We start from the raw sequence: 24299 nt of genomic DNA, 5'->3' as shown, positions 1-24299 counted from the left end.
ACCATCATTCTCAGCAAACTAACACAAGAACAGAAAACCAAACACTGCATGTTCTCACTCAAAAGTGAGAGTTGAACAATGAGAACACATGGACACAGGTAGGGGAATATCACACACCGGGGCCTGTCGGCGGGTGGGGGGATAAGGGAGGGATAGCATTAGGAGAAATACCTAATGTAGATGATAGGTTGATGGGTGCAGCAAACCACCATGGCACATGTATACCTATGTAACAAACCTGCACATTCTGCACATGTACCCCAGAACTTACAGTATATTAAAAAAAAAAGAAAGGAAAGGAACACTGATTTTGGCCCAGTCTTCATTCATCATTAAAATGATTGAAATTGACTGATTATCTGGGCCAGTATCTATTCAGTTCACATGAAAATGAGATCTTCTTGTTAATATGAAAAAAAGTCATCTAATATATGCATATAAATAATTTGCATATTACACCTGGTATATATCTGAACCACTTGCACTTATAAACTTAGACCAGGTTTCAAAAAGTAAATTATGGGGAAGTAACGAATACTTCTGTTCATTACTAAACCCTTACTGAAATTCAGTTCTGAATCCTCATTGAAATTATAATAAGTCATTTCTGTGGCATCACATTTTTTTATATGGTTTGGGTTCTATGAGTGCTAAATAAATCTTTGTTTTACTGAATTAGCAGTACTGCTATAAATATGAGAAGGAAAGACATATTCTAATATTTGGAACAAGACACCATACTACCTCTGGACCTGTCTCTCTCACTAACAGGCTTTGTGACCTTGGATAAACCAGGACTTCAGTTACCTCAGATATAGAATAAGTCATTGACTCTCAAACTTTGAAGTATATGAGAATCACCTGGAAGACTTGCTGAACCATAGGTTGCTGGATTCCACCCTCAGAGTTTCTGATTCAGTAGGTCTGGGATGGGGTGGATAATTTGCATTGCTAAGTTGCCAGGTGCTGTTGATACTGTTTGTCAAGGAACCACACTCAGAGAATAGAACAAGGATTGGAGGATGGTGGTAATGAATTACCAAGTCATTAATACTTTACAGCTGTAAGAGTGAGTAGTCAGCATCAAACATGCACAGTGAAATATAATCCTCTTTTTAATCAGTTTCATTTGAATTAGAAGTGAGATGAATGCTCCTTTCTTTCTTTATATTTTAATAGAGATATTGACCACGTAAATGTTCTGTAGTACTTACGTCATAGCTTGATAAATGGATTCAATTCCATAACGCATAGCAAATTCATCAACTATTTCCTGGGAAGCATCATCAAAGAAAACCTTCCAGGCTTCATCCCCTTTGACTTCTGGGATTTTCACTCCACCATTAGATTTCACTTCAGTCAAGTAATGGAACAGATTCTAAAAGCAAGTGGTTTTTAATTGTTCAGTGATTCCTCAGAATAGGCCAGAAATATTTAACTAAAACTTTCAGTAAAATGCACTTGCATTGTCATTGCCTCTAATGTTTCATCAGCATCTGCAAGCAATAGGAATACCTCGAATTTTTATTCTAACTCAATTCATCTTTTATGCAAAATCTGCTTTGATTTCTGCCTGGGTAAAAGCACTGATATAAATATGGGAAGAAAGGACATAGTTTGATATTTAAGACAAGATGTCATAATAGCTCTGGATGGGTCTTTGACAGTAACAGGCTTTGTAACCTTGTCAAGGCTTTAGTTTCCTCAGCGAATAAGACATTGGTTCGCAAACTTTAAAGAGAATCACCTGGAGGGCTTATTAAAACACACATCGCCGAGTTCCACTCTCAGAATTAGATTCTATTACACTGCAGTTGAGAGGTTAGTTAGCGGTGTCACTGGCGAGTCCCTGACGCAAATGATACTTGTCTTACATCAAAAAATAGGAGATGAGGCCGAAGAATGTACCCATATTCATGTTCAAAGTGATAAAGTACCTTCCTAAGGTACTTTAGGCAGTAAAGTGGGGTGGGTCTATACGGAATCAATGATTCAAATATTTGTACATACCAAACCATTTGCAGAAGGAAGCGTTTTTGCATGAAATCATTTCTACATGATAGAGCATATTTTGCATTCAGGGATTCTGAGTAAATTATGGTGCCCTCGATGAATAATGTGATTTTGACTATGTTAAGGCGAAATTTAGCTCTGTAAATGATACTAAAGGGTTTGGGCTGCAAAATGGTAAGAGTAAGGGCAATGAAATGAGGCTGAAAAGTGAATGTTGAAGAATTTTGGAGTGCTATGAAATTACTACTCTCAATTCCTTTTTGCTTCTAAGCTTAGCAACTGCTACTTTGATGAAGCCAGGGTAAACTGAAGAACTTTTTCTTAGATTTCAGTTCTTTCTGGTTCTTGGACCAGTAGAAAAGACTCTGTAAAGTGAAGTGTACTGCTATTTCTCTGACGGTACACACACTTTAAGGCCAGAATTCTTCATCATGCCAGTTCAAGGGATTTCTTTTTATTGGTCTGAAAAATGAACCATCTCTCGTGAGGGAATGCTATCACTGACCACAAAACTGTGATTATGAAATAAACCTAGGTCGTATACCTAATTACTGTGTGATAGTCACACAATTTGAACACTGTTCCTCATTTCTTTTTTAGTACAATGGGGTCTATTTAAATGCATACATTTTCATGAATATATTTAGAAAAAAAATATGCAAAAAAGTAAAGCTACTTTTCAGTTGTCTTTTTCTGAGGAAGGCACTTTGTTACTTTGAAAAACATGAAGAAGAGTACATTCCTCAGCTTCACCTATTTGTTGATATGAGACAAGTATTATTTGCATCAGAGAAAGTCTCCAGCGACACTTCTAACTAACCTCTCAGTGACAAACATTCGATCGAATCCCAAGATGATTTACCTGTGCTTCTATACTGAGACACAAAAGGGAACTGGTCAAACTGCTTTTGATTGACATTGGATGGTGTTTACCTCTCTCTAAGCCAACTAGGCCCTACCTTTTGGGTGAGTAACCACATCTTATTCTCTCCATACTCATATGTTTGTGGAAAGAGAAGTTAACATGGAGGAGTGTGCAATATGTATGAAACAGTTTGTTGTACTCAGAAACAGGAAGAAAAATTAACTGCTTATGACGTTGGCTCCCAAAAGCCATTGAAACAGTACATTTTTATGTTTCTAGTTATAAATAGAGTCCTAATTAAATCTTCAATAAAACCTGAACTCTAACTCGGAGTTCTCAAACACAGTTATGATTTGATCCTCTCCTGCATCACCAAACTACTGCATATTTAATGCTTCCAAAATATGTGGCATGACTCATTTCTTCAATCAATATTTTTATTACTCTTCTTCCCCTTTGGAAGAACAGTAATTTTTTTGTATCTACTTATGCATTATCATCTTACTGCCTATTCACACCTGCCTCACAGGCTTGTTCTAAACTCTCATTAGATGACAAGTTCATCAGGGGTAATACAATACATAGAATTTATGATATCTTAGTGTATCGCCTGCTGTAGTATAGAGTCAGAACTCCAGGAACCACTCTGCAAATTCAATGATTTTTAAAACCAAATATTCTGTTTTATAATCCATAATCAAGAACATTTCTTATATTTTGTATTAGTAAAATTCCATTTATTTACCTCATGTAAACAGGTATATTGAATATGATATGGAGCCACCTTCTCTTCTCCTTTTATCTCCACATTGATTTTCAATCGTATGGCCCCAGATACAGCTGACTTATCTGTCCTTTTCTCTGATAAAGCAAAAAAACAATTTGTCAGTCATGTCTGACAATAATATTTTTCTCATATGACCTCTCAAAAGTTTAAAAAAAAAAGACTTAAGTAGCTAAAAACTATTTTTCTGAGTCAGAGTTGCTTGTTAAGTAACCATAATGAGACCGCATGTGGTAGCTCTTGCCTATAATCTCAATGTTTTGGGAAGCCAAGGTGGGAGTATCACTTAATGCTAGGAGTTTGAGACCAACCTAGGCACATAACAAGATCTAGTCTCTACATTTTTTTTCTTTTTTCGTTAGGCAGGTGTGTTGGTGCTTGCCTGCAGTCTTAGCTAATTAGAAGGCTGAGGGAGATGATGTCTTGAACTCAGGAGTTTGAGGTTATACTAAGCTATGATCACACCAGGGCACTTCACCCTGTCTAACATAGTGAGACCCTGTCTCCATTTAAAAACAGAAAAAAGTAACCATGATTCCCCTAAATACAATTTAAGATATTTGCCTATTATGTTATTGTAATTGTCAACTGTCTTATAGATATTCCAAAAAAAGAAAACTAATCAGAAGACCCTGCCATTCTCATATATATTTCTGTGTACTTGATCAGTTTATACAATGAAATGAAATAAGTTATTTGGCAATCAACATTAAGAAAAACGGTGTATAAATAGGAAATTATTTTGTCTGAAAGCTGTCACTACTTGGTTTCTTTTCTTTCTGTACTTGAAAAGATGAGCCAAAGTTCTGGTTAATAAAAAAATGTCGCTAATAGTTTTCATTGTCAGTGATTTATAAAGACCGACAGTCTATAACCTAGGCTAACTTATAAGTGTTAGACTGTTTATTTGAATGGAAACAATGTATAGTCAATTTAGCCATAAAATGTGTGTATGTGTTCAGTATGAACTGATCAATAGCTCTGAGATAAATAAAGGCATAAACTTCTAGGCTGTGATTGTAGCGGGGGAGTCCTAAGTTCAAGACCCGTTTCTGGCAATCTGACCCATTTCACAAATGAAAATAGGATTTAGGTAAGTGACACAAAGTCAGTGCAGAGGACTTAAACTGGCCCTCTTTCTAAACATAGTTGTACCTTTAGCCATATAAGGTACAGTTAAATTATGAAGATGGCGTCCCTCTTATGGAACGTCTGATGACTTTTCACTTTTATTCTTTAATAGTCATTTGTGTTACAAAGATTCTTCCCTTCTAAGTGCCAGGATCATAAGCGATTTTCCTACTGGCTGAGAGGGAGCTGATTCTCAACAAATATTAAAATTCTCTGCTGGGGCCAAGAGAAATGCAAGGCCTAGGGTCTTTTTGGTCACACACCTCTTTCCAGAACTCCAGGGGAAATTTGTTGGTTCTTTGATTTTTGACTGTTATCATCCCAAAGGATCTTTGGGAAGCAGGCTCCACGTGGACACCCAAGGCTTTTGGTCAAAACTTCCTTTGTGTAGTAGAATGAATTTTAAGTAATGAGAAAGGTTGTATCAAGAATAGAAACAGGTTATTTGTTTGGATAGAAGGTATTCAGGGATTTTACACAAAGCTGAAAAAGGTAAAACCTGTACACACTCTCTCTTTTTCTCTCTCTCTCAGAGGTTAAACATCAGCAGTGAGGACAAAAACGTACTGAGGGTGAGTAGGTACAGACTTACAATATTGTGTTTCATCATATTTTCATCTCGTAGACTGAAGGACAGTTTCAGCATAAGAGCTGAATGGCTGATTCTACTAATAGCAGCATATTCAAATTCCTCAGCAAGTTCCTGAATATATACTGGTACATGGTTTTTTTGGGTCTACTTCTTCTTCTTCTTCTTCTTCTTATTTTTTGTTTTTTTATTTATATACAAGGTCTCACTCTGTCACCCAGGCTGGGGTGCAGTGGCATAATCTTTTAGTTCACTGCAGCCTCAGTGTCCTGGGCTCAAGTGATCCTCCTGCCTCAGCCTCCAGAGTAGCTGTGACTACAGGCACATGGCACTATGCTTGGAGAATATTTTTTAAATTTTTGGTAGAGATGGGTCTCCCTATGTTGTCCAGTCTGAACTCAAACTCGTGGCCTTAAGCAATCCTCCCTCCTCGACCCCCCAAAATGTTGAGATTACAGGTGTGAGCCACTATGTTAGGCACTCATACATGTTTTGTTAAAAGAACAAATTGGAGAAATTTCTTTTCTGACTTACAACTTTACTGCCTCAACCCAAGAAAATATTAACGTATTACAGAAAAAAAAAGTCCATATAAAGATAAACCTCTTTCATAAAGAAATAATTGGTGAATATTCCACAGAGTTAATGGTCTGAAATTTACCCTCAGTTAGTATCTCTATTTTCATATATGAAGTTATTTAATAGTTAAAACAAGCTTTGGGGGGTGGCTCATTACAGGAGAGGTAAAAATTCTACTCCAATCCATAAGAGTACCAATCTTCTTTAAGGAATATTTCTTAAAATAGTTTTGATAATTAGTTCTTAGTTTAACTTGAATCATCTGTGTTTAGATAAATTAAATATCTTTCTTTTGTTGCATTATTCTGTAATCTAGAGTTTCATGAATTCTATGTGACCTTCTCCTTTTAGTTTGTCAATTATTTTGTTACTAAAAGTATGCAGTTTTTTTTAAAGTCAAAAGCACTTTTTATTTTGTTAAAATATGTTGGTATCCTAAGTGGTGATTCTTTTTAACCTGAGGAATGTGTCAACTCTTTAACTCATATCCAGCCAGCCCTCAAAAGTTTAATTATAGGATATGATTAAGACATCTTCAGATCATGCCTTTGCAGAAACTGAGGTGCCTCATATATTTTTACTACTATTAAATCACTATTGAAAATTCTGTGTTATTATTCTATTCCAGTAAAAGTTAAATCAAAACTTACCTTATTTAATTTCTGGTTCCATAATAATTTTTTAAAGCATTTCAGCTAATCACCTTCTCAATATCTTCATCATGAGAGTCCGCATGAGTTCACATATTTACTTGGCTTTGTCAACTAAAGGCTACTTTTCTACTATCATTCGAAAGCAATTCAAAATACATTTTTCCTTCATTGCCAAAATTCCATCAATGGACAAGAAGGAAATAAGTCAAACAGCATTAAATAATAGATTATTTGTTTCCCACGTATTTGGCAAAGGTTTATGAAGCTGTATTTCATGCATTAAAAATTAAGAATGCAATAACATTTTTCTCTAAAAGACATCTAGGTAGTTCGTGGAAAGGGTTTTCTCTTTTCAACTCAGATTTATCAAAGTCTTTCAATGGTGTTGAAAAAAGAACAGCCTTTTCTTGTCAATGAAATGAATCATCTAAAGTCCAACAGAATGTCCTGGAAAGGCATTGGTTATTTTTACTTACATGGGAATATAATACATGCCACTGGTATTTAGTGGTTTTATTTAACTTGTTTTTAAGTAGATAAAAAAATAATCACCTAAGTTGTACCAGACATCCATTTCTCCACTCAAGGTCCTCACTTCTACAATTGTTTGTCCCAGAAAATCATCTGACTCCTTTTTGAAATGTTGCTTGACTCTGGATTTAATATCATCATCTTCATCCCATACTCTGACTTTGATTCGATCTGTGGAGTTATGACACTCACTGAAAATAAATGTGGATAAGTTAACAACCATTGAAAACTGCTCCAGATCGCATCTGATGTTAGTACTTTATTTTCTATCTATTCTAGAAAGGCATAATATACAACATAATAAATGAGTTAACCCATTGCATCTATCCATGGGATGTTGCAGGTACATAATGCAAATATACTGAAGAAAAGTTAAATAATGTTAATAAGGGAAAATCAAATCCCATTCCATCCTATTTCCTTCAACTGATTTAGATATAATCAAATATCGGTCAGAAATCTTTGCTTGTGATATTTTCACTTATGCCATATTTCCTATTGACAATAGTTATCTTGATAAAAATATCCATGCTTAGAAAATTCTTCACCATAAAAATAAAGCTAATTTTATTGCAATGGGAGTTGAGAACGTGGACTTCACAAACTACAAAATAACAATAGTAGTTTTCTGAAGGACTTGAAAAACTAAAAATCCCGGTAAGCACATAAGATATTATTAATTCAAGTACAATTAGAATAAAATCCTTCTGATTTAAAGAACAAACTGTACATTCTAGTCCATTGTTAATTTCCAGGTTTCCTCCACCCTCTTGTGTTGAAGCAAGCTACTTAGTATTGCCTACACATATTACTGACTTTTCTGACACTATGATTTTTGTATACATTCTTCCCTAGGCTTTTCTGCCTGTTAACCAATCAATCTTTAGGAATCAGCAAGTTAACTGATGTATAGTATTATCACTTTTCCTACAACTTATTGAACCATTTAGTTGTGATCAACTGTGTGCTCCCTGTGTATCCTGTACATGATTTCCTCTAGTACAGGTACTTTATCTCAGGGTTCATGGATGAGTTCTGAGCATTCTTGAACTTGGATTAAAATACATATATTATATATATACACACACACACACAGAGAATATACATACTATATCTTATCTATATAATCTAGATAGATATAGATATCTTTCTATATAATCTATATCTGTATTACCTATAATTAATATAGATATATGTATAAAACATGTATTTTATGCATATATGCATGCATAAAATATATATACATGTATTATATACATGTATTATACATATGTATGCATAAAATACATGTTTTATACATATATGCATAAAATACATATATAGAGAGAGGAAGAGATCATCTTTATATTTTCAATTATGAATATAGGCAACAAACTACAACAGCATTTTTGTCATCAATACAACCACAGATATTGACATACAACATTATAAGTGTTATGAACCTTAAAATATTATTTGTACCTATCATTAAACTAAAACTATGTTTCAATATAATTGATTTAATTCTATGAATTTTATTTTTTATATGAAAAGGTACATTTTGAAAAGACATCCATGGTTTTCACTAGACTTCCCAACAGGTTCATGGTGCAAAAAGTATTTAAGAATTCCTAACAGTGTAAGGTCTCTTTCATTAACTTATAAGGCAAAATAATACGGCACATACAAGAATAATATTTGAATCTGACAGGCCTATATGCGAATTGTAGCACCACTGTTTCTACTTAACCTAGGAGTTTTCAACACAGAGCATTTTACTATTTGCTGGGACATTTTTGGTTTTCATGAACATTCAAGGACACTACTCTACTGGCATTCAGTGGAACAGGCTAGAGATTTAGACACCCCACTATGTACAGGACAGTATGCATGATTTAAAATGACCCATCAGGAATTAAGGAAATTGCTTAACTCATTGATAATTATCTTAGCTCAGGATGTAATTCTTTTAGGTAGAAACACCATGTCTTTTGCATTGTTTACTAGACACTGAAATGTCCTGGAAAGGAACTGGCATGTCAATCACTAATCAAAGAAGGTTTTGTTATTGTTGCTGTTAAGAAATTCACCAAGGCTTGTTTTCCATTTTGAAAAATTACATCACCCATGTCGAAACTACACAAAGCATTTGAACTATAGTGTTTGAACTATGGTATTTATAGTGTTTGTATCAGTGTGCATTTGAAATGGTCATATTCATGTTAATTCTATTGACTGTGAAAGCCTGTGTCTACTATGTATTCTAGGGTAGTTGTAGCCAAGCCCTTACACGTTAAAATACATATTAGAATACTTTTAGTTCTCCTTCATTTTAGGTTGGAACATTATACTGATTTTTCAAATTATATCTATATCGGTTAAGTCATACATTACTTTGTTTCAGCATAAAATGGGTCATTATGAATTATTTTACATAAAAATGAATCATTGGGTCTGACAGGGTTGAGAACTACTATGTCTACCTAACTTCTATAAATCTCAGTTACTTTATAAATAACAGGGGATAATAACATTTGTCTTAGAAAATGTTTGTGGGAAATGGTAGATAATGCCTTATAGCTGTTAGCGCAGTACCAGGCAATGTTTGATCACTATTAGCTATAATATGTCATTATTCCATAAGTTCCACACATTCTTTTTGAAGTTAGAGCCTATGTTTAATATATCTCTTATTGATTATTTCTGTCATGTATCTTTCAACAAATATTCACTAAAGTCTGCAAAGTTTCACCAAAGTAAAATCCCTTTTATATTTGAGGAAAAAATAATTTTGTCATTCTTATAAATATATTCATAAACATGTCTAAGTTTGAGCTATTTTATTAGTAAAATGTGGTAGAAATTGTAGGGAGAAAGGAAGAATTAATCCATGACACTGTGTCTGGAGCAGCTAACAAAGCCCACTATCAACCATGGAGAGCAGTCAGGCTAGTAACAGCACAGCTGTCGCCCATTGACTCAGAATTCCCGAGATAACTGTATGAACCCACAATGAAATTATTGTAGCAAGCATATTTGGATAACCTCTTTGGTAATTTGCCCAAAATTTATATTAAAAATGGCTAACATTTTAAGTTCCTTGCTCTCAAAAAGAAGAAAAGTCTAAGTAGAAACAAAGACACAACTACTAGTTTATTTCATTCTTATCTCAGAAAAAGACAGAAAGGCATTTTAGAGTAGCAAAAGAGACAGTTATCATCTTAAACTTAACTCTCAATACATTGCAATTGCAGAAAGATGTCACTTTTTGTCATTTTTTGATAAATAAATCATCAGAGTTTATATAAGCCCTGGAAAGAGTTCTAATGTATTTTTTACCTGCAAATAGCAGGCACAATAAATAGCAAGCTCTAGATAATAAAGATTGGTAAACATTTCTAGAATCTATTCCTTCACAAGAAAAAATATCCTATCTCATTTTGAGGCCAAATTTTTTGAGATTCTAGTTTTTACTACAAAAGCAAGGTAAAAATTTATTAAGTGGTTAAATATACACACAAATAGCAATCCATACAAAATAGTAGTAAATATATGGGTAGATAAACATACACACATGGGCATGTGTCTTTCTACATCATACATACATATGATATAGAAAAAGGAGGGAGAGACAATACTATCTTTCTTTCCAAACTTCTGTTTAAAATAAATGTGATACAAATAGATGAAGGACAAATATAAATGACCAATGATGTGCTTTGTATAAGTGTACTTGCAATTTGCCTTGAGAGTTTGAGTTTCTCTGCATTTCTGATTGACTTTTTTTTTTCATTTTTTAATTAAATGAACTTTTTATTTTAGAATACTTTTAGATTTGCAAAAGACTTGCAACAATAGCACAGAACTTTTCTGTATGCCCTGAACCCTAATTATTTATTAACCTGCCACATTACTAATATTTGTCACAACTAATATTGGTTCTACTTTTATTCCCCATAAAGACTGGCCAGCTCTTACATTCTTTGTCTTCCAAACAGCTGCTTTTTGAGGAATATTAAGTTTGCCATTATGTTTCACATTGAAACTGTCAGAAACTTACATTTTTACTTCACAGAGCAAAGGTAAGAGTGGGGTTGCTGTTTCAAAATGTTGAAGATTGCCTAAGGGTGTCGTGATGGGTTTGAAACTGGAGATTCAGTTGATGATTCTGTAGTGGAGAAGCATCATGTATGGAGGCCCAGCCTCTCGAGCATTCTGCTTCCATTTTGACCAGATCCCTCCTTGTGTGGCTCATCTTCTGAAGACTCAAGTTAGATAACTCACTTTCCCGGATTCCTTTGCAGCTATGTTCCAGGTATTTACCCTACATTCAAGCAAGGTGTAAACTCAAAGTGGCACAGTGTCCATATCATGGGAACTGCTTCCCGCCCCCCCAACAGTGGATGCTATATAGTACGGTCATACAGGGTTTCACAGTACTATTTAGTCCCGAGGGGCAAAAGTATTGATTGGTGTTTTTCCCAAAGAAACGCTGCCACATAACTTGACCCAGTTTCCACACAGTAGCTTTAGAAGCTGGCACTTTAACCTCTACAATGATTCTTGAGTGACCTAGTAGTCTATAAAGAATCTTTCTCTGCCTAAACTAACCAAAGTGGACTGCTTTGTTTGCAACTAAGAATACTCACTAACATAACAATTGTTAAAGCACGAAGGCAATGGCAAGTAACGGAGTCTAAAAACATAGAACTGACTCTGTGGAGGAGATGCTGGTACAGAGAGTGAAGATTTAATCACCTCAGGCTAGAAAGCTGATACATTTTGATATGCAATTGCAAAACAGCTGGTCAAATCTTGCTCACTATATGTATAAACTTTGACCACCATGCCAGCTGAGGCTTTTTTATTAGTGGAAATGGTAGGAAATAAAATTCAGAATATTGCCAAGTGATTATTAAACGCTTCCCCCTTTCAAAAATATACTACCATACACAGAGAGACATTCACACTGAATCTAGACAGTTTATAGGTAGAGATGCAAAAGAGAGCAGCCATGTTCAAAAGAGGCACATTTGCTAGTGTCCTGCAATGTAAATTGACTGAGAATATTACAATTTGGAACTCTGCAGGGTTGACAAAAGCCAGCTGATTCTGTATACAAAAAGGTACCGGTACAAGCAGAGGTTTCTAAGTGCAACTTCAGAAAGAGATAAAATTGTTGCCCGAGGGCTTTTCCAGCACCATCCTTTAAGAGGCCTTCGAGTGAAAATGAATGGTAGCTTAGCAGCAAAAACCAAATTAAAGGTGTTGCATTCTCACCCTGGAATATTATTTTTCAGGAACTGAAGCTGCAGCCATTAGGTTAAGGGAGATGAATTGATCAGAGCAGAGGAGCCAAGAGCTAAGAGCCAAAATTGTCCAGGCTTATGTGGTTACTTGCTCATAAAATTGTCTTAGAGCCCATCTCCTGGAAGCCTGGTAAATTTTCCAGGAAACAGTATTGCCCAAAAGTCACATACACATGCAGAGAAGCTAAAGAGATTGTTGGTGGCAGATGCTATAAGTACACTCATACAACAACCTTTCGAACCACTCCCCTCCTTCCCTTTTTAGTTTTATGCAATTTCCCAACCTCCCCTGCAACTAGAGATGGACATTAGCCAATGTGTCTCACATGTGGCTGGCTACAGCTGTACTTAAAGTAATTCCTGTGTCCCTGCACTCACAGCAATTAAAAGAAAAAAAAAAAAAAGACTCCAAGCAGGGCATCTATCTCCCCAGCTAGGAAGACCACATGCCTGGATTTCCTGGGATGGTCCCCATTTATGGATATTGTACATAATGGAATGACTTTTAATCAATTTAGAGCCCTTTTTCATTTACTTTCACCTTTCACAGTACTCACCCTTGAGTGTAGCCACTGATGAAATGAGCAAGGAAGGTTTACCTGTATGTAGACTCAAAGTAGTGGAGGGAAATCGATGAACAAAATTCATCCAGAAAGTAGCAGGTCATACAAGATTGGCTAACCCAGAAACTACTTCTGCTGCTAGGATCAGGAAGTCCTGAACATATCTGTCCAGAGGACCCTATGGTTGCTACATACATGGACTATGTATTTTCCATTTTCTCTCTTAGTAAATGAGAAATTTTAAATTGTTGTTATCCTATTTTATTTTCTCTTCACAACAATACGTTGGGAGTGTTGGACGAAGATGCCTAGTGTTTAATTTGTGTCCCAGGATCCACAAAGAACCAAACCTGAAGCTTGTGAAGAGTCTACAGACAGATCCTGAACTTCAAGATACATGCAGTAACTGAATATAATTTTTGGATTACCTACATTGAAAGGGAGAGAATGAATTCATTTAAAGTAAGCATAGGTGTAGAAAAGGCATATATACATGCTTAGAAGCTAAAGAGGTTGTTGGTGGCAGATGCTATAAGTACACCCATACAACAACCTTTCAAACCATTCCCCTCCTTCCCTTTTTCAGTTGTATGCATTTTTCCAACCTCCCCTGCAACTAGAGATGGACATTAGACAAAGCTCTTCCAATGAGATATGAGCAATAGTCTTCTGATGCTGTCTCCTCTTTTTTCTAGATTTACTACCCTGAAACATGGATGTAGAACAGACTTCACCAAAAATGTTTAAACAGCAAGATAAAATAAGCTTTGTTCTTTGAAGGGATAATTGAGTTATCATACCAATATCTGAACTTCTTGTTGAATGAAATAAATGAATCTCTTCTTTGCTAATGCTGTGGCTTCATGTGAGACTGAACACAATTCTGATTGGATCAAGTAGGAAAGAATACAAAACATAGTAAGTTAATTGTATTTGATTATACCTGAAATAAATTTAAATAAGTTTAGGAACTGTTATTAGTTTTTATACTTGCTGTGTTCTGTGGCATTCCTTAACTATTTAAAATGTGTTTCACAAACCTTGACTTTCATGAAAATATGCAGGTTAGCATTTTAGCTGGGAAATGATAGGCTCTTGTAGTAAACAATTTGACAACAAGACAAATATCCCTACATACAAGAGGAAAAAAAATCTATCATGTGTAATAGAGGGAGAATGCATAGTCTCACTAAATCTTATTCTACTAAACCATTTCTGTACTGAATAATTTGTTAACCAAGACTCGGGTTTAGGGTTTACCAGTTTGTGAATTTGGCTTATTTTTTAACAACAGAAATTAATATTTTCTACTGCACAAACTTGATAAATATAGCACTGCTAGAGCCAAGTTATTTGTTTTGCAGTTTTTCTTTAATTAAAAATAATTCTCTTCTTAAAGAGTGATTCATATTTCTAATTTTAAATGTTTTCATTGTTAAAGAGAGAGCTGGTTTTGTTTCCATGGGAATAAGGTATTTTATTCCATCCAAAATTAAAGAAAAATATATTCCTTTTCTCGCCTCAGGATTATTGTATGTGTGTCTGTGTTTTGATTTTTGTTTCTAATTTACAGGTGCTGGCTGTATCTCTGTAGAGCCAATCACTTGTTTGGCCAATTTTCTTTTGGCAGCCATAAAAATGACTAATTTCTTTATAATTGCTTATTCCACCTTTACAAATATTTTCAGATATAGAGTCTCCTAGATATGGTCCAAATAGATATTTCCTCTCATTAAAGCAAAAATTTTTTTGGCCAAGTTATCAGTGTTTAACCCATCATGAGATGGCTCGCTCTACCTAGAGAAATGCTCATGGCTTTCATAAAGTTAGTAAAGCCTGATTGCCTGACTTCACTGGAAAAAAACAAGTTCCTGCCCAAGTGACCATCTCAGAATATAACAGCATTGCTGAAGTAGTATATTAGAAGAGAGTTGTTAAATATTGAAAACTGCACTTATAGTTGGGCTAGATCTAATGAAGCAACTAAAATATATTTCACACTGCAGCTATACCAGGAAAATGTCAATAGTAAGTGCTGTCACCATTAGAAATCATGTTCGTTAAGAAAAATTCTAGCTACATATTTTAATGTAGAAAGATCCTGTAATATTTAAAATAGTATTGTACCAGCTTTTATTAAGAGATATACTGATAAATAATGGGCCAGGCATAGTGGCTCATGCCTATAATCCTAGCACTTTGGGGGGCTGAATCGGACAGATCACTTGAGGTCAGGAGTTCAAGACCAGCCTTGCCAATAGGGTGAAACCCTGTCTCTACTTAAAATACAAAACAAATTAGCCTGGTGTGGTGGCAGACACCTGTAACTCCAGCTACTCAGGAGGCTAAGGCAGGTGAATCGCTTGAACTGGGGAGGCGGAGGTCGCCTTGAACTGAGATTGCACCACTGCACTCCAGCCTGGGTGACAGAATGAGACTCTGTCTTAAAAAATAAATAAATAAAATAAATAACTACCGAATATACATGATTAATAAATATATACATATATAAAATATATATTCATTAAAATAAGCTATAAGGGTATACATCAAAATATCAAAATATAGGTGATAGAATTTGTGAAAGTTATTTTATTATTTGTATTTTTTCTGTTACAATAAAAAATGTATTTTCCAATATCTTCTAGTAATTGTGAATGATCTCATTCCAACTCGGCCTGGAACACAGGGCATCAATTGAGAAAATCATCAGCAGAAACCTCCTGCCAGAGCCATCCTGAGGCAAAGCAGCAGTGGCGGCCTTTCAAACAGTAATTAAATTCTCTAGTTACAGCTTAATTCCTTAAACTCTGACCCAGCAAATGGAAATACTATGAGACACTCAACTTTCACATTTCCTCTTAGTGATTGATCATGAATTATGTAACCCACTTCTATTGCAATATCGGTGTCTCACTTGTTATTGCATGAAGATCCCTAACACTATTATCTTCCAATTCTATTATAGTAGATGGACAAACTCTAAGTTCAAAACCCAGTGATGATGCAGAGAAACTTTTCTCACCTACATTTAACAGGAGCAATTTAGTTATTGGAGTTAAAAAACAAAAACACAAACAAAAGAGTCCCCAACACTTTAAATTCTCTCAGAGTTTTTCTTTGTACTATTAAGGCACTGTAAATCCATTTCAGAAGTCAATAACATAGGAGATGGTGCAAATAAGAGCATGACTTTTGGAAAAGGAGAAGAGGAGTTCACGCACTGGCTTTTAAGGGTTGACTGAAGAAAGTACTTATATTTTAACAGATCACAGAAACAAAGGGCAAAATATGACCTTATTAGCTACATTAATTTCCCGGAACCACCTTCTAGACCCCACAGTTAGACTATAAATCTTTCAAAGTCTTGTATTATATGTTTATATCTAGTGATTTCTCCACAGATAATGTTGCAGAATAAACTTGTTTTACCAGCTGTTTTGATAACGATTAAATAACATTAAAACAGCTGAATAATAACAGTAAATGAATACTAAGCTCTTAAGATACTATCAAAATTATAATGTAAAATATAATTATTAATACTATTAAAATAATAAACATAAAAAACTTGCTTAGGAAAACACCCCGTGTTCATTTTGCTGTGAAAAGAGAGACTACTTAGGAAGAGAGATATCAGCAAACAGGCAGATCAAATTGTTCTCTCAAGAAATTAGAAGAGTGTGTGTGTGTGCGCGCGCGCGTGTGCATGCGTGTGTGTGTGTGTGAACGTGCACATGTGTGCACATGTGCTCGTGGTGATTTCTATTCATCATTTCTTTGATTCACCTTGTATTTTCCCAGCTCAAACCCTGTATTCATGTTTTTCCTAGTTAAGGATGTCTTTTCCCTACTCCTCTGGTGGACACTTACCTGTCTTTCAAAACCCACAAGAAGAGTCATCCCTGTGTGAAAGGGAGCATTTTGTTTGTTCCAACCTCTAGTGCCTGCAGCAAGTAGGCATTCAAAATTGTTTGCATAATAAATAAGAGAAACATCACAGGTAGGAGTAATCATACTCTTCCTTTTTATTCCTCATTAGACATTACAAATATACTTGTTCGAATTAGTGGCATAATTATTGTAGCTGAAATTAAACTATTTGTTTGAAGAAACAAGGTCCACTTTGGATGTATGTTTGATATTTATTTGATATTTTAATAAAGAAATTATCTTCCCAAATCTGACTTTTATTTAAGTGGTGATATGTGTTCTTTCTAAAAGCTTACCTGCCCACAGAACAAAGAGTTATACATCAATAATCTCTAAAGTCATTGGTTGTAATGAGGAACAAAAGATCATATAACTGTAAAGGGACTGGAACAGTGTCTGTTGCTATTGTTTGTGGTTTTCTTATTCTAGCTATAATATTCCAAGATCTGTGATTCACAGTATGTTACACATTTTTTGTATTTCACTTTGAATGTCAGTATGTATTAGACATGATGGAAGAATAAAACTAGCTTAGAAAAAGACCTGTCTAGTTCAAATTTCATTTGAGCCACTCACTAGCAATATGACTTTGGGCAAGTTGCTCAATTGCACTGAGCCTCTGTGTCCAATCAATAAAACTGAAGTATTGATAATTACTTTTAAGGTGATTAAATATTACATACACACACATACACACACATATATATCACATAGAAATGTGCTAGGCACTTAGATTTTTAATTACAGGTAACTGGTTGCAACTAGTTACATTATTCAAATGTATAAATATGTTCCACCTTAACAGCAAAGGACATGTCCACACGGATATATAAAATAGAATACATTTTAATTTCCTAATTATAAAACCCAGGAGATTGATTAAATAATGTATATATACCGATACAATAAAATCATATTCAATTATTAAAAATTTAGGTTTAGCAATATCTTTCACAATGTGGAAATTTTTACAATGGATCACTGACACAAAAAGCCTTATAATGAAGGGATTATAATTATTCTAATATTTAAATTTTATATTATTTTGTATATATGTTTATATTTGTGTGTATATATGATTGGATATGTATGTAGTTGTATGTGGATTTATATATATACCCGTATTGTTGAAGATATATATATATAATTGATAGTGACAGGAGGGCAGCCAGATGCCTAGGCAGATAGGGTTGGGTAGCAGGTGAAACCCCTCCTTAAAGCTGAATACAGTTTAAAGCCTGAAAGCCAAGCTGCAAATTAAATCCTTGAACTGGATTCCGAACTTGTCTTCCTGTTTGACATGCTTTCCTCTGATTGATCCCCACCCTTCATCTATTTTATACATACCTGCCCTTTCCTAATTGGTAATCTACACTTTCATGCCCACCTTTGAGTGAGGTCTTCACATTAACCTTTTTTACATACCAATCAGCATGCACATCCGATCCTGTGCCTATAAAGACCCCAGATTCAGTCAGTAGAGGGGAGACGGCCTGACTTTGAGGAAGAGACGAGACTCCAGGGAAGATGACGTGAGCTTCCTGTCCCCTCTCCAGCTCCCCTCTCCACTGAGAGCTGTTTCCATCACTCAGTAGAATTCTCCACCTTCACCATCCTTCAATTGCCCAACGACCTCGTTCTTCTTGGACACCAGACAAGAGCTCGGGGCCCACTGAGTGCGGGTATGAAGAAAAGGCTGTGACACTGGCCCTTTGCACTCAGCAGAGGGCAGCCAGCCCACATGATGAGGCAAGGGGCCAACTGAGCTGCTAAACTGACAACAAAAGTAAAGAAGCACTGTAACACCCCCTCTGGGGTTTTGGGGTTGTGGACACCCTCACTTGGGCAGTGCCATGTTCCCCTTGAAGTGACACACCTGGTCTGGCCACAGGCCCCACATGGAGCTTACTGAGCTTACAGCTCAGAGCAGTTGGCTATATCCCATGCTCACTCCCTCCCTCCTGCAAGACGTTGAGCGCAGTGGGACACGTAGACAGGGCGCCCCTTCTGCAAGTCTGGCGAAGGGGCTGAGAAATATCCTGCATCATAATTACACATATAGACATATTGAATTGATGATATATATGTATATGTATGTATGCATATGTTCATATATTTATGATTCTGAGTATATAACTACATATATGATCAGAGCTAGAGATAGCAAAATTTTTACAGTGGTTATCTAAAAATCACTCATATTATGTAGATGTAGTTCAGAATATTGGTTAAGAATAAGGGCTCAAGCAACATGATTCATAATACCTAAAAGTAGAATCAACTCAAATATCTACCAACTGGAGAATAGACAAAATGTAGTGTACCCATACAATGGAATAGTATTCATTAATAAAAAGAAACCACCTACTGAGACGTACCACAAATGAATGAAACTCAGAAACATTAGGCTAAATGAACAAACCCAGATGAACACTTAAAATGAATAAATTGTATCCTATGTATGTTGTACCATAGTAAAAAGAAGAAAAAAAATAAAAAATAAAAATAAGAGTTCACTTTTGGTTCCACCGTTTGTTGACCATTGTATTACTTAATATATTTGCCTTGGTTTTGTCTCCTGTTTAATGGTTATAATAATGATACTTATCTCATAACACTGTTGTAAGAATTAAATAGATTATTGTGTATATGTGTATCATTTAGAATAGCACTTTGGAGTATATAGATACATAGACAATACTTGTAAGTTCTTTGGAACGAACGCATGCATTCTTTTCAACTTCATATTTGACTGAGAGTTGGTGGCTTTAATTTCTCCCACTGTTGCATTCTGTAAATTACCAGAAAACTATAAAAGCAGTTAAGGCATAGAAGAGCTAACAGGTAAATGAGCAGCATACCACATGCCAAACCCATACAGAAAATGCCATGAAAAGATACATACAACTATATATTTAGCTTTAAGTATATATTTGGTTCTCTCTCTCAGTCCTTTCAGTATTTCTTTGTCCTTCTCTGAAAAGTCTTAGCATTTGTGTCTTGATAATAAATCTTAAACACAAAGCACTTTTCTGGAGTGTATGATCCAATTTTCTTATTTCAGAAAAGGAAACCTCTGTATGAAGACTAATAAACATTTTGCACTAGTAACAATGAGTGAATTGGAAAGAAAATTGTGGATGTAAAAGTTTTGGAAAAGTAATAGCACTTTATAAACTATTATAATGATTTTTATGCTTATATAGTCACTCTGTTTAAGTATATGGAAAATTTAAAGACTTAAAAATATTGACTATTGGCTGGGCATGGTGGCTTATTCCTGTAATCCCAGCACTTTAGGAGGCCGAGGCAGGCAGATCACTTGAGATCAGGAGTTTGAGACCAGCCTGGCCAACATGGCAAATTCTCGTCTCTACTAAACATACAAAAATTCCCTTGGCATTGTGGCACGTGCCTGCAATCTCGGTTACTCAGGAGGCTGAGGCAGGAAAATTGCTTGAGCCCCAGAGGCAGCGGTTCCCATGAGCAGAAATTGCACCACTGCACTCCAGCCTGGGCCACAGAGTGAGACTCTGTCACATTTTTTTTAAAAAGTATATACACACACACACACACCCACAGACACAGACACATATGTATATATGTACATGTATGTATATACATATGTATATATGCATACATATATATGGAGAGACAGCAAGAGAGAGAGAGAATGTGTTTTTCAGAAAGATGGAACTCTCCTCTATCAATTTCCATCTGCAGTGAGCACAGTTCTTATTGTGATAAGTGTATCCAGTTCATTACTTGACTTACTGAATGTTATTGTCAATATTTTAATAGAAAGTTATTATTTAGTATTAGTATTTGCCTTTAAAAAGTTTGATGTATTGTTATCAAAGTAGATACATGTATCTACTATGAATTTTGACAAATACGGGATCTTATTGTACATATCATTTACCCCTTTAACTTAACACATTGGGTACATCCTGACACATCATTCTTTTTAATAACTGTATTGTATTTCATTACATTACTGTGTCCTAATTTATTGAATTATTCCCCTGTGTACAGTAGATGGACATTTAAGTAGTTTCCATTTGTTTACCGTTACAAAAATTACTACACAGAACCACAGAATCCCTTGTATGTTTATAAACTTGTGAAAATATGTTAGTCAAATTATTAAAAGTAGCTTGGCTAGATTTAAAGGTGTGCATATTATATGCATATCTGTATACACACACATTACTTAAATATTATCCAGAAACATGTATGTGCTTACCCTTCTATCTGCTTCTCTATACTCTCATTAACACTAGGAATTTTTACCTTTTAATATTTGCTGATGAGATCATTGAAAACCTATCTTTTTATATTATATTGATTTTTAGGGAGCACATCCATCCTACAGTAAACAAAATACATATATAAATATTCATGCAATACTTTTCTTTTTTTCCTTACCAGCCTATCTGAACAGAAAAATATTCTAATGAAAAGCTTCACATTCCCACATCTAAAAGACCTCTAAAGAGATAATAAATATTTCTTGCCAGAGAAAAAGAGTTAAACAAAATAAGTAGCCAGAGTTTATTTCTGGCAAGAAAACAGGATCAGTCGGCATTCATTTCTGTAGACACCTGGCATCCTTTATCTTAGTTATTTCCCCACCTTACTTGCTAGAAAACAAGAGCTGCCATTCTTTCAAGAAACTCTGAGGCAATGATGGAAATGCCAGTAACAAGTGGCGGTTCCATCAGTTTCCCAAACAGACTTTATCTGAACACCAAACTTGATTCAGGAGAGTCAATCACAAAAGTAAACACTGTCAACTAACATCCCTCTATTCCCAAATATCAGCAATACAACAGCACAGTACAGGCTTATACAAAGAAGATTGTACTAATCACCAAGGAATTGCTGGAGAAATGTTAGGAAATCTCACATTCCAATTAACTTTTCCACTTAAGTCTAAGCTTCAACCAATTATCTCAAATGAAGCAAATGTTCTTAAGAATTCACAAATAGTAATGTTGGTTATACCTCAGTCCTCTCTGGGCTCTTTTGCTAGATGTGAAAAAATGCAAAGAGATGGAATTTTTGAAAGTGCCAAGTCACTGCACAAAAATACTACAAAACACTTGGCAACACCTGTCATATTCTGGCACTGGTACCCATCTGTCTGCAGCATTGCCCTTTATCATTAAAATGCAAACTTAAGCGCCATAAGAACTCAAGTTGAATAAATATGTTAGGAACAGCTGAAAGAAAAGTTTACCAGACACCTGTTTGAATGTATTTAATATTTCCAAAAGTTTGTGTAATAAAAGATAAAACAACCCAATTTGATCAAATATAAGCATAGCTTATGTTTTAAAAAGTATAACAAATACTATGCTGTAGATGATAAAGAGGTAAGACTGATGACTCAGATAGAAATCATTCTAATGAAAGCGATTACTTTAGGCTGAACCATATAATATTTACATTTTTGTAGGTCAAAAGGGTCAAATGTCAAAAATTTCACGTGGTTCGACTGTGTAATGACCAGTTCTGCATGATGAAGTCTTGAGTGTCCTAACTGACAATCCAGTATGTACTTTGCAAGTATAAGAAAGTCTATTATATTAAAAAAAATAACTAGAGCATTCACAAAACCTAGTCTGAATATTAATCAAGATACTGAAGAGATCAGTGTAGGGGAGATGGAGAGAACAGTATTGTACAGCTTAACAGCAAAGTTGAGGAAGCCCTGGAGATCATCCAGATATACTAAATTGATTCATTTGAGAACAGCATTGATCCTAGAGGGGATCATTTAGACATTAGTGAATGCTTTTCCAGAAATTCAGTCACTCCTCAGGGAACTTCCCAATTCCTCTCTCGCCAGATAGGGGATTAATTTTGTCTACTCAAAGAAATCTAAAGCTATCAAGCTCACATGAGAACAGTATCCTGACATGTGACTCTAAAGTAGGGGCAGTAAAGAAACTTCTGGCTAAGAAATGTCTTGGAGTTCTAAAATCACAAGATCCATACTCATAAGGAGTGGTTGATAAAGAAAGAGGATAAGATTTCTAAAAAGTGGTGAAAAGAGAGTTGGGTGCCAATTTTTAAAAAGGCACAGCAAAAGCTAGGCAAAATAGAAGTCTCAGGTCAGGATGGAGCGGCCAAAGAAAGTTAGGTCAGTAGAGGGCATTGACATAACAGTTATTTTTGAGTTGCATGCCACGCTGATCCCTTTTCCACAAACAGAAAGTCATCTAAGGGCATTGTTTCTCTCTGATTGTGCACTGGCTACAACCTGTACCTAAAGTACTCTAACTGTAGAGTAGCCTTCAAAATCTGAGATCACCTAGAGTACCAGTTCATAAATTTATCAGCTACTTAATTTCCCCCAGCTGTATCACATTTTCTACATTACTCTCATATTACAAAATAGATTGGGTTCAAATCATTTAGTTTCATCTCAATCCTTGTGACTGAATATACCATTGAAAAATAAAACTGAATTATTTGTTTTAATTCCTCCTTGGAACAAAGCAAGGAATAATTGCTTAAAATTAAATATTTATTAAAGCATGACTTAAAGCATTTTAAATATGGCCCTTGTACCGGCAATATTAAAAAGATAAAGTTAATGTGTCCTTTATGATGAAATTTTTCCAGCACACATACTTAATTATCTGCCAAGAGTAGAGTTTTATAAAGTAATAAACCTATGATGTCAGAGGGCGCCTTAGACATCATCTTGCAGTGAAAAGTCACGCCAAATGTTCCCCAAGAGTTAGCGGCAGGTTTCCATCTTGTGTTTTCTTTTTTTTTTTTTTTTTTTTTTTAATTCTTTTTTTTTTTGAGACGGAGTCTCGCTCTGTCGCCCAGGCTGGAGTGCAGTGGCCGGATCTCGGCTCACAGCAAGCTCCGCCTCCCGGGTTCACGCCATTCTCCTGCCTTAGCCTCCCGATTAGCTGGGACTACAGACGCCCGCCACCTCGCCCGGCTAGTTTTTTGTATTTTTTAGTAGAGACGGGGTTTCACCGTGTTAGCCAGGATGGTCTCGATCTCCTGACCTCGTGATCCGCCCGTCTCGGCCTCCCAAAGTGCTGGGATTACAGGCTTGAGCCACCGCGCCCGGCCGTGTTTTCTTAACCTTATACATTGTTCTGTAAGGACGGGGTGAAAAAAGATGACATGGATCTAATCATAGTAAAAGCTCAGAAGGTTACTTCCTACTTCTTACTTTAGCGCTTTAACTAAGTCGAAAGAAGTGCTATCCATTTTATTGTCCCCCCAAGTCCAACTCTAGTCAAAATCAGCTTCAAAGTTTACTGGGTAGAGACATAACTGAAAGAAAATAACAAACATATCATGAAGACTAAAGGCCTTCTTAACATTTCATCAGGCAG

General features: G+C 35.4%; 1 protein-coding gene across 1 annotated transcript in view; it reads right to left on the bottom strand.

The window, feature by feature from the left end:
• The window catches only part of UNC13C (unc-13 homolog C), a 624577-nt gene that overhangs the window by 330956 nt on the left and 269322 nt on the right, over positions 1-24299 (bottom strand). The window contains exons 10-12 of the mRNA XM_008016541.3: positions 7167-7336; positions 3624-3739; positions 1215-1378 (exon numbers count right to left, since the gene is read on the bottom strand). Coding sequence (XP_008014732.3) covers positions 1215-1378; positions 3624-3739; positions 7167-7336 — 450 coding nt within the window. The remainder of the gene's footprint in view (positions 1-1214; positions 1379-3623; positions 3740-7166; positions 7337-24299) is intronic.

This window comes from Chlorocebus sabaeus, chromosome 26, assembly GCF_047675955.1.
Source record: "Chlorocebus sabaeus isolate Y175 chromosome 26, mChlSab1.0.hap1, whole genome shotgun sequence".
In the NCBI taxonomy this organism is placed as follows: domain Eukaryota; kingdom Metazoa; phylum Chordata; class Mammalia; order Primates; family Cercopithecidae; genus Chlorocebus; species Chlorocebus sabaeus.
The sequence above is the reverse complement of the archived record's forward strand: the minus strand, read 5'-3'. Positions and strand labels throughout refer to the sequence as shown.